Below are 16847 nucleotides of genomic sequence, written 5' to 3' on the forward strand. Positions count from 1 at the left end.
ACTCTGTAGACAGGCTGGCCTCGAACTCACAGAGATCTACCTGGTTCTGCCTCCTGAGTGCTGGGATTAAAGGCATGTGCCACCGCCACCTGGCGAATTATTTTTTAATAATTTTAACTTTTAATTAAAAAATTAAAATCTGAATCCAAAATGCCTTGAAATCAAAACCTTTATGAGTACAGACTTTGGACCATTTCACATTTTAGATTTTCAAGTTGGGGATGTTTAGCCAGTAAAAGCAGTGCACATATTCCAAAGTCTAAACATTTGAAACACATGTTGGTCTCAAGATTTCAGATAAGTGATACTCAGTCTCTATGCACCTGATTAATTAGTAACAGTAATAGCAGCAGCAACAGTAGCAGCTACTGAGCCCCTGGTGAGCACACCCCATGAGGGGGCACTCCCCATGTGCTGAACACACCCTGTGTGCCAGGCACCTAAGTTAATTTAGTTCAAGGACAGCTCTCTTCCTTGTGCAGGTTGCCTGGAGGGCAGGGGTACCAAGAGTGACCCGAAGCAGCCTAGTGAGAACAAAACATCAGATAAAAACCCACCTTGTTTTGCCTTACAGAAAAAGCTTCCTCTGACAGCGCTCGCCCAAAACATGCAGGAGGCTTCAGCCCAGCTCGAAGAGTCTCTCTTGGGGTAAGAGCGGTGCTTCTGGGGACCCTTGGCCTGGAGGTGGGGAGGTGGGCAGCTGTTGTGTCTGGCAGCCACCATAGGAATTGGGAACACAGCAGTGGGGGCTCTTTCGTCGGGGAGCAGGTGGGGTGCTGGGGAAGTCTTTCTCTACTAGGAGCTTGGGGGGAATTGGGTGAAAAAGGAGCCATACCCAAGGGGTCAGGATTGTTCCCCGGTGCTTGCACATGAACTTGTGCACTTGCCCATGCCAGTGTAGGCTCAGTGTTAGAACCTACAAGTCCTTCTCAGTCCTTCAGACTCACTCACTTTCACTATGGCCATCAAAACACAGAAGGTGGTGGTGGTCTCAAAGGAATGACTTTCCTGAATTATTTGGTTGTTTTAACTTCAAAATGTTATACCTAGTTTATTTTTATACTAAATATACTTTTATTTTTAATCGACATATAGCTAATTGTATACTTATGGGTTATGGTGGTATGATGTATAATCATTATATCTGGATAATTGGAATGCTTATCACCACATGCACACGCACGCACATGTCTGTGTGTGCATGTGTGTTTAGAACATTTTAAGTCTTTTGAAATTAAAGCCTGTGCAGGTTTCCATCTTTGCTTCCTGTACTATGATTTCCTCACAGCAGTGATGCTGTGTACAAGCCCAGTGCTGAATTCTCCCCAAGTCCTAGTTCACTTAGCCTTTAGAACAGCCTAAGAGGTAGGCAGTACTAATGCTTCCATTTTACAGATGAAGGACGCTGACAAGAGAAGGGTAGGGAGACTGCCTGAGACCACACAGCTGCAGAGTACAAAGCCTGTATTCAAACTGTTGAGCTTGGCTATGATACCACAGCCACCTCTCACCACACCACACCCTTTCTGTTGCCGAATGAGCTCCCTAGAGAGCTGGAGGGGCATGGTGCAGAAGAAAGGCAAGAGGGAGGACTGGGCCACTGGGGTGACATCAACTGTGTATTTAAGGAAAACAAAAAGAAGTAGTGATGTTTGAGTGGCACCGTGTTCTTGGCCCGTGGGGTCAGCCATTTCATGTGCAGTTGAGAACCTTGTCTTTGGGTGGTGTTGGGGAGGAAGCCACATCTGTACTTGGGTAAGCTGAAGACCAAGTTTTGGTGTTAGCTCTAGAGGAAGCATTGCTAAGGCTAGACTCAATAACAGACCCAGAACCACACAGAGTGAGTGACCTTTTGCACATGTTAAAAATTTTCAGGGTATTTTTGAGAACACTCATTTCATCTGACTTGAGAGCCTACTTCTTTGAGTAGTAACCTCACTGTTCATACTTTCTCTCCCTCCACATTAAGTCCATGCCAGAGCTAGTCCCTCCCTCCCTCCCTCCAGCCTCCTGTTCTCAGGTTGGAACCTAGGGCCTCCTACACTCTAGACAAGAACTGCATCAGTTAGCCACCTTCAGTCTCAGTTCATTTCCTTTGAAAGCACAAAGCTGGCCTTGTATTTTAGGTGACAGTGTACATGCGTACATTGTAAAGGCTTTACTGGGAAGTGCTCTGCTGTGTTCCTGTCACAGAGCAGAATACAGCCACATGACAGACCTGCTTTAATGAGTGCATGGTTGTTGTTTGGTATCTTGTCCCTAAAGGAAGATGCTGGAGACCTGTGGGGATGCTGAGAATCAGCTGGCTCTTGAGCTCTCACAGCACGAAGTCTTTGTGGAGAAGGAGATAGTAGACCCTCTCTACAGCATAGCAGAGGTGGGTTCTTGTGCTGCCTAGCAGGGTGGGGATCAGATAGTAAACGGTTAGTGTGGGCCTAAAATTTTAAGTCATTAGCAGCTTTAATGTAGAACTTTGGGAAAGTAGGGGAAGTTTGTATCTAAAAGAAAACCTTTGTAAAGAGGTTATTGCTCTTGGAAGAATTCAGCTAAAATCCCCAGGTGTATCTATGTGGTCTGTTCTTCCTTCCAGGTGGAGATTCCCAACATCCAAAAGCAAAGGAAACAGCTTGCTAGACTGGTGTTGGACTGGGATTCAGTCAGAGCGAGGTAAGGTGATGCTGTCAGGGTAGTGATGAGTGCAGCAGAAGTCTGTCCTGTGATCAGCATTCAAGCCTGTCAGACAGATACCTCAGTCACTGACCAGGTCACAGCCTCTTCCAAGTGTGGCAATGGGGATGTTGTTAGAACATCCTGAACTAAGTGTATTAACAGGAAAAGGCCTGGGGCTGACACTTCCAAGATCACAGCTCTCAAGACATTGGAGTTGAGGGATAATAGACCTGTGATCCTGACAGCTCCTGAGAGCCTCCCCAGGTCTTAAACCTCCATGATCAAGAAGGGAAGGACTCACTGAATGCTGTGAGTTATGGTGGCTCTGGGCGGGGGTGAAGGGGTCTCTGGCAGCAGTGCCTCAGAGAGCAGCTCCTGCTCTGGAGTCTGTGGCTGTGCTGTGCTGCATTTCTTTGTTTCTCAGACATCTCTGAATCAGGACCCACTGATGGGGTGTGGGTGAAGGAGAAAAAAATGTCATAAACCGGTGGTTCACTGTGTCTGGTTTAATAAATGATAAGATGTGTAGTTGTCAAGTGTCACTTCCCACGTGGCAGGTGTCAATCCATCTGTTACTAATTTGATTCCCTACCAGTCCTCCATTTCCTCCTCTTTATTTTCAGCAAATATTGCTTGCTTCCCACTTAGTGCAGAGGCCCCTTGTAACTGCTGGAAAGACTAGGATGGGTCTGATACAAACATCCTCTGTTTCTGTGAAGGGGACTGTTTCACAGAGAAGCTGGGACCAACACAAGCTGTCTGTATGGTTTACTCCATGCCCTAGAGATAGCAGGTGACAGGACCAGTGCTCTGACGGAGAGTTCTGCTGTGTCCTTGTCGTGTATACATGTGTGTCTAGGTCCCTGCATGATGGTGAGACCAGGAGTATGCCCCCTACCTACATTTTTGCTCAGAAGAAAGAATGTCTGCTACTTAATTAAGTGAGGTTGTGTGTACCCTTCACTGTGTTTGACTAAGCAAAATAGAGGGGTTTATTTGTCAGGGCATCAACATCTCAAGCACATGTGCCCTAGGATATCCAACCCTGATTCTTATGTCCATAGTCATACTCACTTAGTTAACTCAAGTGGGTATTGGAGAAACTGAAGTGGCTGAGTATCCCTTACTTGCCTTTACTTGTTCCTGTGGCTCTGCGGTTTTAAAATGGGATCTTAATGCAGTGAGCCTCTGTGATACGTGTTCTGCAAATGATTGTGCCTATTCCTCCTTTTTGTTTTGTTTTTGATGTGCTGGGATTAAAGGTGTGCCACCATGCCCGGCTGCTTGTCCCTTCTTTTACTCCCTGTATTAGTTCTGCAAGGTAGACAGTGTCCATCAGCTTCACCTAACAGACCAGACAACCCAGGCAGAGGTTAGACTTCAGGTCACACAGCTCCATAAGCTGGAACTGCTCCTCAAACAGCACTCCAAATTCTGTGCTTTTCTCAAAGCCAGCACTGGCCGTTTTGCTTCTGTAGACAAGGAAAGCTTTCTGTGCATCATCCTGGCAATGAGGAGTAGGTACAATATGGCATTGGCAGGGCAGGGCAGCAGACCAAGAAGCTTAATAAATTGTTAGTGTCTGTTTTCATGCTGTGTGTGCATACTATCGATATTTAAATTCAGAGGGTCAAAGCATATTTGAAAACCAGAGATAATGGTATAGATCCATTATTCACATCTGCCCCTCTGCTATTACTATGTGTGTCTGAAATGCTTTCATAGCCGCAGGGTTGAAGTTCTAGCTTTTATTGCTAAAAACAATTACAGGTCTCATGATAGAAAGGTGCATTATAAGGCATCCTCAAGAGCAGGGACTTGGTCTCAGAATATAGGGAACATTCCAGATGTGCTTCATGGCAAGGACTCAATGATTGGGCCCTGCACAAAAGAAGTTCCACAGATTGTGTTCCAGCAGTGGCGCTGTGTGACACAGAGTATGCTTGGTTAGGCCACTCCTCAGCACTGCAGGAGTCCCGCCTTGTGGAGAAGCTAGCACCTGTTTTCCCTGCTGCTGTTCTAGAGGCTAAATGTAAGAAGGAGGAAGGCTGCCTGAGTTAGCTTCCATCGCAGGGGAGTCAGGCTGGGGGAAAGGTCTTCTCTTCAAGGCCTGACTCCTGTTTGAATTTGCACAGCTCCTTCTCAGTCTGACTCTTCCTGTTTTGCAGGTGGAACCAAGCACACAAGTCTTCAGGAACCAACTTTCAGGGGCTTCCATCCAAAATAGACACCCTAAAGGAAGAGATGGATGAAGCTGGGAATAAAGTCGAACAGTGCAAGGTATGGGAATTCCCTTGTTGGGGTAGACCTTTAGCTGCTTCTTGTTTTCTATAAATGATGGGCAAAATGTCATGTTATAAATTCTTCAGTGTTTTACTTAGTTCATATCAGAATACTATGAATGGTACTGAAGAGTAGTTTTTATTTTGTTATTATTTTTATTTGTTCTTCTCTCATACATTATATCCTGACCACAGTTTAGGTTTTTTTTAGTTTTTATTTTCTAATACTATATATTATTTTATAATCAAAAAATACATTTTTAAAAATCCAGTTGGGGTCTGGAGAGATGCGCAGTGGTTAAAGAGTACCTATTGCTCTTGCTGAGGACCTGAATTCTGTTCCTAGCACCCACATGGTGACTCACAACCACCTGCCACTCCCTCTCTAGGGAGTAGCACCCTCTTCTGGCCTCTGCAGACACCTGCACTCAAATGCTCATACCCATACACAGCACATTCACATAGCTAACATAAGTATAAATAAATAAAATAAATCTTAGCAATGCAAGTGGGATGTTTAAGGAAAACTTGACTGGGCTTATTTAAAATAGCCAGTTGAGAGAGAGGGAAAGAAACTCAATCTAATATAAAGTTATAATTAAAATGACAGATGGTGGTATAAAGACAGAGCAGTATAATAGTATAGATTTTCTAATATAAACACGACATCTATTATATAGTAAATTGGTCATATTTACTTTAGTAAAGGAAGGATTTTGTTTGTTTGTTTTTAGGCAGGGTCTCACTATGTAGCCCTGACTGTTCTAGAAATCACTATGTAGATCATACTGGCTTCAACTCACAGAGATCCCTGCCTGCCTCTTATTCCCAAATGCTAGGATTAAAGGCATGGGTCACTATTCCAGGGAGGAAGGATTTTTTTTTTTAATGTTTCTATAACAATTGGTTTGTAATTTGGGAGAATAATAATTTTTTCTCACAAAGAAGTAATTCCAAAAATACTTTCAAAAGTTCCATACTGATTAGATTATTAAGTGATATTTTTTTCCTCATGTCTAACCATGTAAATAAACACTCATTCAAATGCTTTTAGAGGCACTAAAGAAATCAGTCATTGGTGATTCTTGGGATCTTCATTTTTTTTTTTTTCCTGCTGTTGCTTGTCTTTTTCCACAAATGATCATTTCCTCATAGATTGTGTTGGGACTCTTACATTTTGGTTTGTTCAGGCCATGTTATAATCCCTCCCTTAAGATAGCAATTATTGCTGGGTGGTAGTGGTCATGTCTTTAATCCCAGCACTTGGGAGACAGAGACAGGTAGTTCTCTGCGAGTTCAAGGCCAAACTGGTCTACAGAGCGAGTTCCAGGACAGCCAGGGCTACACAGAGAAACCCTGTCTTTAAAAAAAAAAAAAAAAGATAGCAGTTATTGATCTCTAAACTGTTAAATACTGACTATAGTAGGTAAAAATGAAAATGTACCCCACAGAGTTGCACCGTAGTTAAAAGGATCATATTAAGCTTAGTAGGTAGAATACTGACCTGGCATGCGCAGAGCTCTGGGTTCTGTCCCAGAACCACACAAAGTGGAGTAGTAATCCTAACACTTGAGAAGTAGAAGCAAAAGGATCAGAAGTTCAAGGTCATCTTGGCTACAAGCTTGAGAACAGCGTAGGTTACACGAGACTAACTCAGAGAGAAAGAAACAAAAAAAGAATGTGAAAAAAAAGTCATATTCAAGTGACACTGCTAAGAGTGTGATATGTTCAGAGGGACATGGATCCACCAGCTTACCAGTAGAGAAAGGCATTGTCTCTGGGGTCTGGGAACTGGGGTGAGTGTCTCATAGGCATTGATCTTTCCTAGACTCAGCCCAGACCACAGACACTGCTCAGTTCTCTCCATGTGCTGATGAGTGAACTTACTGTAATCCTCCCCTTTGTTGGAATATATATAATTCTTTAGAAATACTGTTCTTAAGCAAACTGGACATGACACAAGTCTTTTAATTGCAGCACTCTGGAAACAGAGGCAGAGGCAGGTGGATCTCTGAGTTTGAGGCCAGCCTGACCTACATAGTGAGTTCCAAGACAGCTAAGCTATGTAGTGAGACCCTGTTTCAAAAAAGAAAAGATAGACTGTTGTTATGCCTGATGGGTGTGCAGTTCTTCCTTAACTCATCAGGCTCCATGCTTAACAGTTTTCTGACCCTTGAGCCAAATGACTGCTACATTCCAGCATGGTGTCCCCAGCTTTAGTTTGTGTTTAGCATTTGACTGTTTATTTTTCTTTCCTCCTCTTTCTGGTTAGGAGCAAGGTGAGGTCTCAGGACATCTACTTTCTTGCTTTGTAATTTATTCTAAAGGGATATTTGTTGCTCCTAATGTGCATTTTTGAATAAGAGAGCCCTCATATTATTTTGTGTACCTTGATGGGAAAAATAGAAGATAGTGCATTAAAAAGTTCACTTAAGGCCGGGCGGTGGTGGCACACGCCTTTAATCCCAGCAGCACTCAGGAGGCAGAGCCAGGCAGATCTCTTGAGTTCGAGGCCAGCCTGGTCTACAGAGCAAGATCCAGGACAGGCACCAAAGCTACACAGAGAAACCTTGTCTCAAAAAAACAAACAAAACAAAACAAAACAAAACAAAAAAGCTTACTCAACCTATATGTATAGTTTTCTAATATATGTGTTTCCAACATATATGTAAAATGTTTATAGACACATGTTTAGAAACATTAGAAATATATATTCAAATGCCAAATCTGTCCTTTAAATTTCTGTCCTGTAATCCCAGCTACTTGAGAGGCTAAGACAAAATGATTATAAGTTCAGGGCCAGTCTGGCTATAGAAAGTACTCAGGGCCAGCTAGGACTTCTGTGACTTTCTGTCTAAAAATAAAAAGTAGAAATCAGGTTTAGTGATAGAGAGCTTACCTAGAATGTACAAGGTCTGAGCCTCAATCCAGTGCTGCAAGTTAATAAAAATAGCAGCAGTTTTTACATAAGTGATTAATTTACATTACTTCACATATTAAAAAGGGTCACTACAGCCGGGCAGTGGTGGCGCACGCCTTTAATCCCAGCACTCGGGAGGCAGAGCCAGGCGGATCTCTGTGAGTTCGAGGCCAGCCTGGGCTACCAAGTGAGTTCCAGGAAAAGGCGCAAAGCTACACAAAGAAACCCTGTCTCGGGGGGGGGGGGGGGGGGGGGGGGAAAGGGTCACTACAGAGTGAAGTTCTTCCATTTCTCTTTCTCTTTGCCCAGCATCTACCGCCGCTGACACAGAACTACTGTTTCTAGTATCTTGGTTTTTTCATACATATTTTTATATTTATATGACAATAGAAGTATGACCTTTTCCCCCTTTCTGTTACCCAGACCCCAAATGGTAATAAATGCGAAATTATGCTCAGTACTTTGGCTCTCTAAAAGGTGTACCAGCAAATATCTTGGTAACTTATTTTCTTTTCTTATTTGAGTGATAAAATCCTCTGACAAAAGCAACTTAGGGGAGAAAGAACTTGTTCTGGCTAACACTTGAAGGTACCACTGATCCCATCACAGCCACAGTTAGGAAGCAGTGATGAATGCATGCTGCTGCCTAGCTAACCGTTTTATACAGTCTAGGACCCAAACCTCAAACATGGTGCCGCCCACTTTTAGGGTAGGTCTTCCCACCGCAACCTGATTAACATAATTCTTTGCAGGCATTCCTTCAGGGGTGGTGGGTTGGTGGTGCTTGGATGCCTGTCTCTTACAGGTTTCTGGATCCTGCCACATTGACAGTTAGCACTAACCCTAACACTTGGATTTCCTTCCATGCCAATCTGGAACATTTTTCCGATTCTTTTTTCTTTCCTTTTTTGTGAGTGTGTGGTGAGTTTGTTGAGTGTGGGTGAGGTTGGTGGGGGGCGTCAGAGAACAGTCTTAGTTGTTAGTTCTTGCCTTCCATTGTGTCTGAGGCAGGCTCTGTTTACAACTGTGTAACCCAAGCTAGTTGGCCCACAAGCTCCGGAGAGTCTCCTGTCTGGGCCACTATCTCACTGTGGGAGTGCCGGAATTACAGATGCATGCCTAGTGCCCAACTGCACTCAGGTTCTCAGACTCGGGAGGCAAGTGCTTTATCAGCTAGCCATCTCACCACCTGGAAGTTCTTTCTGTGTGCCGTGCACAGTTGTAACTCGGTCAGTAGACATCTCACCTGTGGCTGTTTTCATCCCCTTTGTTTGATCTAAGAAATCCCAGAGGTTGTGCTCAGGTGCCAGTTTCTTTACTGACGTTAGTGACACATCTTCTCCCCAGGATCAGCTCGCAGCAGATATGTACAACTTCATGGCCAAAGAAGGGGAGTACGGCAAATTCTTTGTGACGGTAAGTCCCTTCCCTTGACTGGATGTTAACTTGTTATAAAAGTTGAATCATTTAAGCTTTATGGAAAGAGTTCATTTTCAGTTTTGCTCAACCATTGTGTCTGTGTCCATCCAATGCTAACGTTACTTTTGTTTTTGAATGTGGGTCTGTTCTCAGTTATTAGAAGCCCAAGCAGATTACCATAGAAAAGCATTAGCAGTCTTAGAAAAGGCCCTTCCCGAAATGCGCGCCCATCAAGGTAATGTAACCTGCGTGTCTGCTGATACCTCCACTCGCTCTGCCCCTGCCTCTGTTCTTCTTCACCCTGCCTCTGCATGCCTCTCCTTGAGATGAAGCCTCTCTGCCTAGCATTTCCCAGCATAATTTCATTCTTGCTGCATTCTCTAATTTCTTCCAAACCCAAATTAACACACTAACGAAGCGTTGCACTTCCAACACCTTCCGTTGAAGACAAACAGCCTCTCTGCTTCTTGTATAGGTTTGAAAACCTCTGCCATCTGATTACCCTTTCCAATCCTGTATTTGTTCCATAGGGAGCATCCATCCGTTTTAGAACAGGTATTCCAGACTTACCGAGGAAGACTTTGACAGGCCAGTCACTGTGATCAGATCACAAGGCCATGGCTGTTGGAAAGGTTCTTTCTTCCACTTCTCTCTCTCTTACCAGCTCTGATATTTTGTCTGCTCTGCTGAAGCACGCTCCCTGGTGTGGAGTTCTGAGTTGGATGTGTTGGCTCTGGATGTGCCAGATCTTGCTGTTACTTCTTGCTGATGTACCGTTAGAATCAGCAGCTACAGGCAAAGTTGTCGAGGCAGGAAGTGTTCTGTCATCTTTGAGTTGTACAGCACTTGTCCCTTGGTGTCCATGAGGGGATTGGCTCTCCAGAACAAAAGTCCCATTTGCAAACACCCTCCACACACACACCCCATATTTTTTTAATCTCTAGATAACTTACAGCGTCTGTTATAATAATGCAGTGCTACATAAAAACAGTTGTTATCCTGTGTTGTTTGAAAAATAACAAGAAAATGAGTACTTACTCAGTACAGATCAGCCTTTTCCAGTGTCTTTTTCTTTCTTTCTTTTCTCTCTTTTTCCCTTGTAGTGCTGGGATGGAACAAAAGGTCATGTATATTTGAGGCAAGTGCTCTGTGCCCACAACCTTTCCAAATACTTTTGGTCTGCAGTTGTTGACTCTGTTCGCTCACAGTTACAGAGAGCTGATTCTAGTTTTGTTTGGTACATAGAGCTGACATTTGTACATCCCCTGTGGAGCCATTGAGCTTGTACTGCAAGGGGACCTGGCCAGGTGCTGAGTGTGGCAAACGTGACTGGACAAGGTGGGCAAATGGGAGGTGTTCACTCATGTGTGGGCAGCTGGGCCCCTAGGGAATGCCAAGTCTTCACCTGAGTTTCAGGAAGCCCTGATGAGTTATTCTGTGTGCCTGGATGCTTTGCACTGTAGAGTTAAGAGCTCCTCTAGCCTGACTGAGTGCATGGGGTCTTGAGCAATCCCAAGTGCAGTGCAGTGTGTCTCCTCCCCTGGCTGTTCCTTTCAGGACAGGCTGCCTGTGTTTCCTAAATCACCCAGTTTCCCAGTCCTGGACAATGTATTGAGTCTCAGCAGCAAGGCTCGTCTTTCCAAGAGACAGACTCAAGTTCAGAGCATTGAGAACATGTCTTTGTGAGATGTCCACTGCTGGTTGGGCCCTACATGGGATAAGATGTAGGTGTCACTCTAGCCTTTGAATGGGGAAAGCTCTGTTGGGAAGAGTTGAGTATTAACAGAAGCAAGAAAGTTGGATTTCTTAGTCATCCCCATTCGGTGTTCTTAGAGAAATATTCAGAAAGTCAGGGGAGCAGAGAAGAGCTCAGGATGTAAGAGGGAAAGCTGGAGTGTGACTAGCATCACTCGGAAGAGGTGTGCTCTGTCTTTTTCAGTCACTCGCTCACGGGCTGCAGTCTGGCCCCCTCACCTCCACCTGTCTTTGTACCTACTTTCTTTTAGCCCGTCTTTTCTTCAGTAGCCTTCTCTCAGAAAGACGTAGCATATCTTTAGGAAAAAAAATCATGCAATGGGATCTTCCTGCCCCCATACCTGGAGGACTCCAATATCTACTTCACTGTTCACCTTCCTACCCATAACCCTTTGCAGTTTCACTTCTGTGCCCACTCCACCATTAAAGGAAATTACAGTTCCCCAAGGAGCAGCGACCTTTTCCCCAAATCTTGGTGTTTGACACAGCCCAGGTCAGCACTGTCTGAGGACCCCTTCTTTCTGATTTCACTCTTCCTTCATGGTTAGGATTCCACATGTCTTTGATTCTGTTCCACCCGGCAGTCAGCCTTTTCGGAGGTCCCTTCTCATTCTTCTGTTCCTCTCTCATTCTCCCCTCTCCTCCTTTTTCTCTAGAAATCCTTCATCTTGACAGCCCCCCCACCCCCCAGCCCCCACCCCCAGCTGCACTATACCATCAGTTAGTTCCTTGGATCTGTGCTCCCTTGCATTCAACAGACCTTAGCACCCGAGACCTCCTACGCCAGCTGTCTTTCCCCCCTTGTCCTCCATTACTGCCCTTTTTTAAACTCAGCAACTGTGAAAGCTGGGAGCCATCACTCTGTCCCCTTGCATACCTGTGACCAGTTCTGGGGGTTGACACCAAGTGCCACCCTCCTGTCCCACCAGCCCCTGCACTCTCATTTCCCTGTGTCTCAGTGCTGTTCCCAGCCAGCTCCCTCACGTGTGCTTGTCTGCTTCCTGACGCCCATCAGCCCCTGCCTCACTCACTTCCTCTGAGGAGCCTTCTCTAACCACTGCGGCCAGCGCTGAGCACCTTGTCTCTGAATTGCTGCGGTCACATTGATGGTCTATACTGGAAGTCGCAAACAGCCATAGCTCATTCCCATTTATTTAAAAATTAGTTGCCACCATTAGGTAAAAAACCAGATTATTTTTAGCAGTCCTGACCTCTTAGCTTCTCTTGGACATTTCAAAAGTCTCAGCACACCGTGCTTTCCCCTGTGGAAACCTCTGTCAAGCTCTCAGAGTGGCTGCAGCCATAAACTCTCCATCCTGACCCACAGACCTGTTCTACCTCTCACCCCCAACAACTGCGTTTGCGACCCTTGTCTATACCATTGATTGCCACATCTTAGCAATATGTCCTGTCTGTAACGGCTGTTACATGTGTGTGTCTTATGTGTCCTTCACAGTCTAGTTGTTCTTACTGTGAAAGTGGGGAGTCCTCGTGAATTGTGTGTGTCTGCTGCAGTACTTGACACATAGTAGGCCTGTTTGTTGAAGGCCGGGTCTTGAGCTGGAACTTGCCTTTGGAGTTGTATCTAGGTCAGAAGTTCTCACTTGTTCCCTCTGCTGCTGACACTCCAAAGTAGGTGGGAAGCCATACTCTGCTCAGTGTTTACCACAACATTCCAAGAGAGGACTGGAGTGTGGCCATCTCTCAGTGTTATGGGGGTCTCAGTTCTTGTCTTCTCAAAGGAAAGTGAATCATGAAAAGATGAAGCAGAAGCTTATTTGGGAGGACAAGCACTCCAAAGAGAGCCTGCAGTGCAAAGGCAGGGAGCAACATGGTGGGCCCCATGTTATTGGCTTTGAAGTTTTTAAATGTTAGGAAGTAGGTGGCACACTGGTGGGGAAAGACAGCCCTTTTCTCATCCCAGACCATGGTGGATTGGGCCTCCCTTTTAGGGTTCTTTGTGTGATCCGCTGGACAACTTCACAGAGGGGCAGAGATGCAGACCCTTTGTCGGTGCGTGCATGTAGGAGAATGGCCCCCTCCTAGTGTTGCATGTAGCAGTAATGACCCATGTGCAGCCTCAAGGACATGTCACCACGGGGCATTCTGACTGACAGGAGACACAGCCACCAAATGCTGCTGCAGTTCTCTTGGTTACCTCATCCCTAACTCCCTTTTAGATTGTTCAAGGTCCGTGGTTGAACTCAAGACTGTCAGTTAAGATATTCTGCTATTTTAAAAATGGAGATTTTTTAGTGTGAGGGCCGGGACCATAGTTTTACAATAGACTACAGAGGCAGGAAACAGGACTTGGGCAGGATGTTGAGCTCCTTCCTCCCAGCCTGTGTCTATCTCCTGTTGACATCAGCATCCAGGGTTGGACATGTTGTAGAGGTGATTACAGGTGTCATATGCAAAACTCCCAAGTGCCTCGCGTGTATCCACTAAGAGAGTGGTCACATGACCATTTGGAGCCTGATTGGCCATCATTGCTTCAGGTAAAAGGGACAGAGTAGTCTCGGTAAGATCGAGACTTCTAAAGAACTGTCACAGAGCTCTGTCTTGTGGCACAGGACAGGCCCTCTAGATACTTTTTCTGTTAGAAAGTTCCCTGGGCCAGGGCTAGGACCTGGCGAACAGCGAGGAGCTGAGAGTGGCCTATACCTTGGTCTGTGTTTTTATCCACTGCCTTCTGTCTCCATCCCTTTCTCTCATTTTTCCTCACTTCTTCTTGCTGTCATTTTAAACTTTTAAACATTTTTTAGGCCTGTGCATCTGTGGCGTTTTGTTTTTCTCCCTTCCTCTCTACGAGGGTGTAAGGGGCCCCGTCCCATGCATGGAGGTGAGAGAAAAGTCACTGGACAGTCCTGTCCAGATCTGGCCCTCCAGTGGCAGGGTGGTGATGGGAAGGCATGCAGCAGAGGCTGGGAGGAATGTGTACTCTTCCTTAGCTCACAGGATCATATGTTGGTTCTTTCTTTGGTGTCTGTGTGCTTTCCAGGCAGCACTAGATCTCTGCAGTGCCCACGGTGGGCCAGGCCAGCTAAGCACCTCATACTCTAGTTCAGCACGTCCATGTTCCAAATTCTTCTCTGACTGCTTCATTGTGCATGTTTCCATGGAGCTGCCTCCGATCTGTAATGTCTGAAGTAAGGCCTGTGACCCAAAAGTCATAAAATACCGTTGTCACCATCAGCACAGCCTTCAGCCCACGCTGCTTGGGAACCACATACACCAAAGTTTTTCTTCTCAGAGATTTTGAAACTTGATGAGATTGGTGGAGAGTACTGCATGTCACAGCGTGTTACCTACTTTGAGTTCATCTTGACCTTTTTTGGTCTTGTCTGATAAACATGGCACCCCTCTTGGGAATGCTAAGGGTTATCCTTTCACATGATGGAGTTTCTTTCTTGAGGCCAGCACTGCTGTGCATAGCTAGAGTAAATTTCTTTTCAGTAAAGACAGTGTGCTCAGATGTAGCCTGCATTGTAATGCAAGGCCTCTGGCTCCACATGTATTGATGGTACGTGGTGCAGATCCAAGGCCACCATAAGTATCTCCCCTAGACAAGTCGTGCCGTAGAACATGCTAGGAGCCTCTGTCCCCCAGTGATTGTCCCAGCCTGACACATGGTCTGTGCTCCCATAGTTGGTAAATGACAAAAGCTTCGCAATTTCTGGGTGTTTCTCCTCTCCCCAAGCCCCAGCCACCAGTCTACAAGGGAGCCCTTTGGTGCCATGGAAGGAAAATCCCCAGAGATTCATGAGGTGGCCAGAGGTCTTACCAACTATTTCCTGCTCTAGATAAGTGGGCAGAGAAACCAGCCTTCGGGACACCCCTGGAGGAACACCTGAAGAGGAGTGGGCGTGAGATTGCTCTCCCTATTGAGGCCTGCGTCATGTTGTTGCTGGAGACTGGCATGAAGGAGGAGGTGAGGGGCACCCAGGTCCCACCTGCCAAATCATTTGACCCTCTTCTGTCCAGATCACCCCCGATACACACACACACACTTTTATTCTATAGCCACTGTGGAGGTATAGACCATTGGCTTTCAAACCTTTGTCCCCATGATCCATATTTCCCAGTGAGTCCCAGGACCCTTATTTAGTAAATGAAATGGGCCTCCCAGAACAGGTGCACTTGTTCTGCTTGCCGTGCACTCTGACCTTTCACCGTCCTGCCTCTTTCCTTTCCATCTCTGCTTATGATTTGAGACAATGCTCTGGTGGCTGAGAACATCCGTGACCTCTTGTTTATGACAGTTTTGCATTCGTGTGTGCTGTGCAGTGGTTCTAAAGGGTATATTATGTATTGTATTTTATGTGATCCATACCAGAAATACTGGCATGAACCAAGCAGGGCAGCTCTTGTTTCTCCTCTTACATAGAGGGAAGCATGCAAGGAGTTCATGCCAGGGCAGAGCTAGATTTAAAATGCAAAATTCTTTGTCTTTTAAAGGATCTTTTGTTAACCATGTGGTGGTGGCGCACACCTTTAATACCAGCACTTGGGAGGCAGAGGCAGGTAGATCTGTGAGTTCGAGGCCAGCCTGGTCTCTTATAGAGTGAGTTCCAGATAGCCAGGGCTACACAGAGAAACCCTGTCATTAAAAAAAAGAATCTTTTATTGAAGTCTCACATGCATACAGAAGAACAGAGGCTCTGTAGGTGAACAACACAGTGATTTTTCACAGATAAAACCTTGGTGTCTAATCTGGCCCAAATTAAGACCGTCCTGGAAGCTCTCATGATGACTTCTGGTACCTAACATCAACTTTGAAAAGCCCCAGTCCATGCTTCTCAAAGGGGCCTGCTTTTGCTCTCCAGGAGAGTGGCGACACTTTTGATTGTCATCAACACCTACCACCACTACCTGCTCATTCCCGGTGAAGAATCACTGGGTGTATAAAGTGTTGAGAAGCCTGCTGACTTATTGCTTAAGTCCAAGTCTCTTAAATCCTGGTCCACTATCCTTTATACACCTACCTGTCTTGGTTGGTTCTCTATGTGTTTTTCTTTAAAAAAAGTCACAATTAGGTCAGTGAAAGTTACATGCAGTCTGGTCTGTTTTTACTGATGTCATTTAAAAAAAATAACTAAAAACTAAATTTATAAGATATGTAGTAGTCAGTAGTCAGTACTGTGAAAATAGAAAAGCTTTTCCATAGATCAAGAACTAGCATTAAGAAGGTCTGTGTTCTGCCTGTCACCATACACTAGGCACACACAGCGCTCTTCATTCCTTGGAATGGTCTTGTAAGATGGGGAGTGTAGCTGCTCTCATAAGCAAGTTCCCCAGGGTGAGACTCAGCTCTGACTTGATGCTGCTGGCTTTTTATTGTCTTTAGGGCCTTTTTCGGATTGGGGCTGGAGCCTCCAAATTAAAGAAGTTGAAAGCTGCTCTGGACTGCTCCACATCTCACCTGGATGAATTCTATTCAGATCCTCATGCTGTAGCAGGTGAGCTCCAAGGACTGTCTGCAAACCCAGCTGTCCTCAGTGGTGAGCAAGTCCTAGTTAGCTCACAAGCTGAAGGAACAGTTGTCGCTTGAGGAGTGATTGATCAAATGAAAGGACCCCCCATGAAATCTCGTAACATGCACCGTGTGTGTGTGTGTGTGTGTGTGTGTGTGTGTGTGTGTGTGTGTGTGTGCGCACATGTGCTGCAAGCCACAGGAAAATGTAATGGAGACCCATGTACGCCTTTTCGCTTCTTTCTGGGTTCTCTTCTCCCCCTCACTCCCTATTACTAAGCAAAGGTGAAGAAGATAGCTGACACACACAGCACCTTCTTTGGAATGC

At 45.4% G+C, this 16847-nt stretch overlaps 1 protein-coding gene across 2 annotated transcripts in view; it reads left to right on the plus strand.

The window, feature by feature from the left end:
• Positions 1 to 16847, plus strand: part of Arhgap17 (Rho GTPase activating protein 17) — a 51900-nt gene that overhangs the window by 7126 nt on the left and 27927 nt on the right. For both annotated transcript variants that reach the window (XM_059267282.1, XM_059267275.1), the window contains exons 3-10: positions 575 to 648; positions 2266 to 2377; positions 2591 to 2667; positions 4839 to 4950; positions 9220 to 9288; positions 9445 to 9526; positions 14850 to 14977; positions 16394 to 16505. In XM_059267282.1, coding sequence (XP_059123265.1) covers positions 575 to 648; positions 2266 to 2377; positions 2591 to 2667; positions 4839 to 4950; positions 9220 to 9288; positions 9445 to 9526; positions 14850 to 14977; positions 16394 to 16505 — 766 coding nt within the window. The remainder of the gene's footprint in view (positions 1 to 574; positions 649 to 2265; positions 2378 to 2590; positions 2668 to 4838; positions 4951 to 9219; positions 9289 to 9444; positions 9527 to 14849; positions 14978 to 16393; positions 16506 to 16847) is intronic.

The sequence above is a fragment of the Peromyscus eremicus genome, chromosome 1 (genome assembly GCF_949786415.1).
Source record: "Peromyscus eremicus chromosome 1, PerEre_H2_v1, whole genome shotgun sequence".
Classification (NCBI taxonomy): Eukaryota; Metazoa; Chordata; class Mammalia; order Rodentia; family Cricetidae; genus Peromyscus; species Peromyscus eremicus.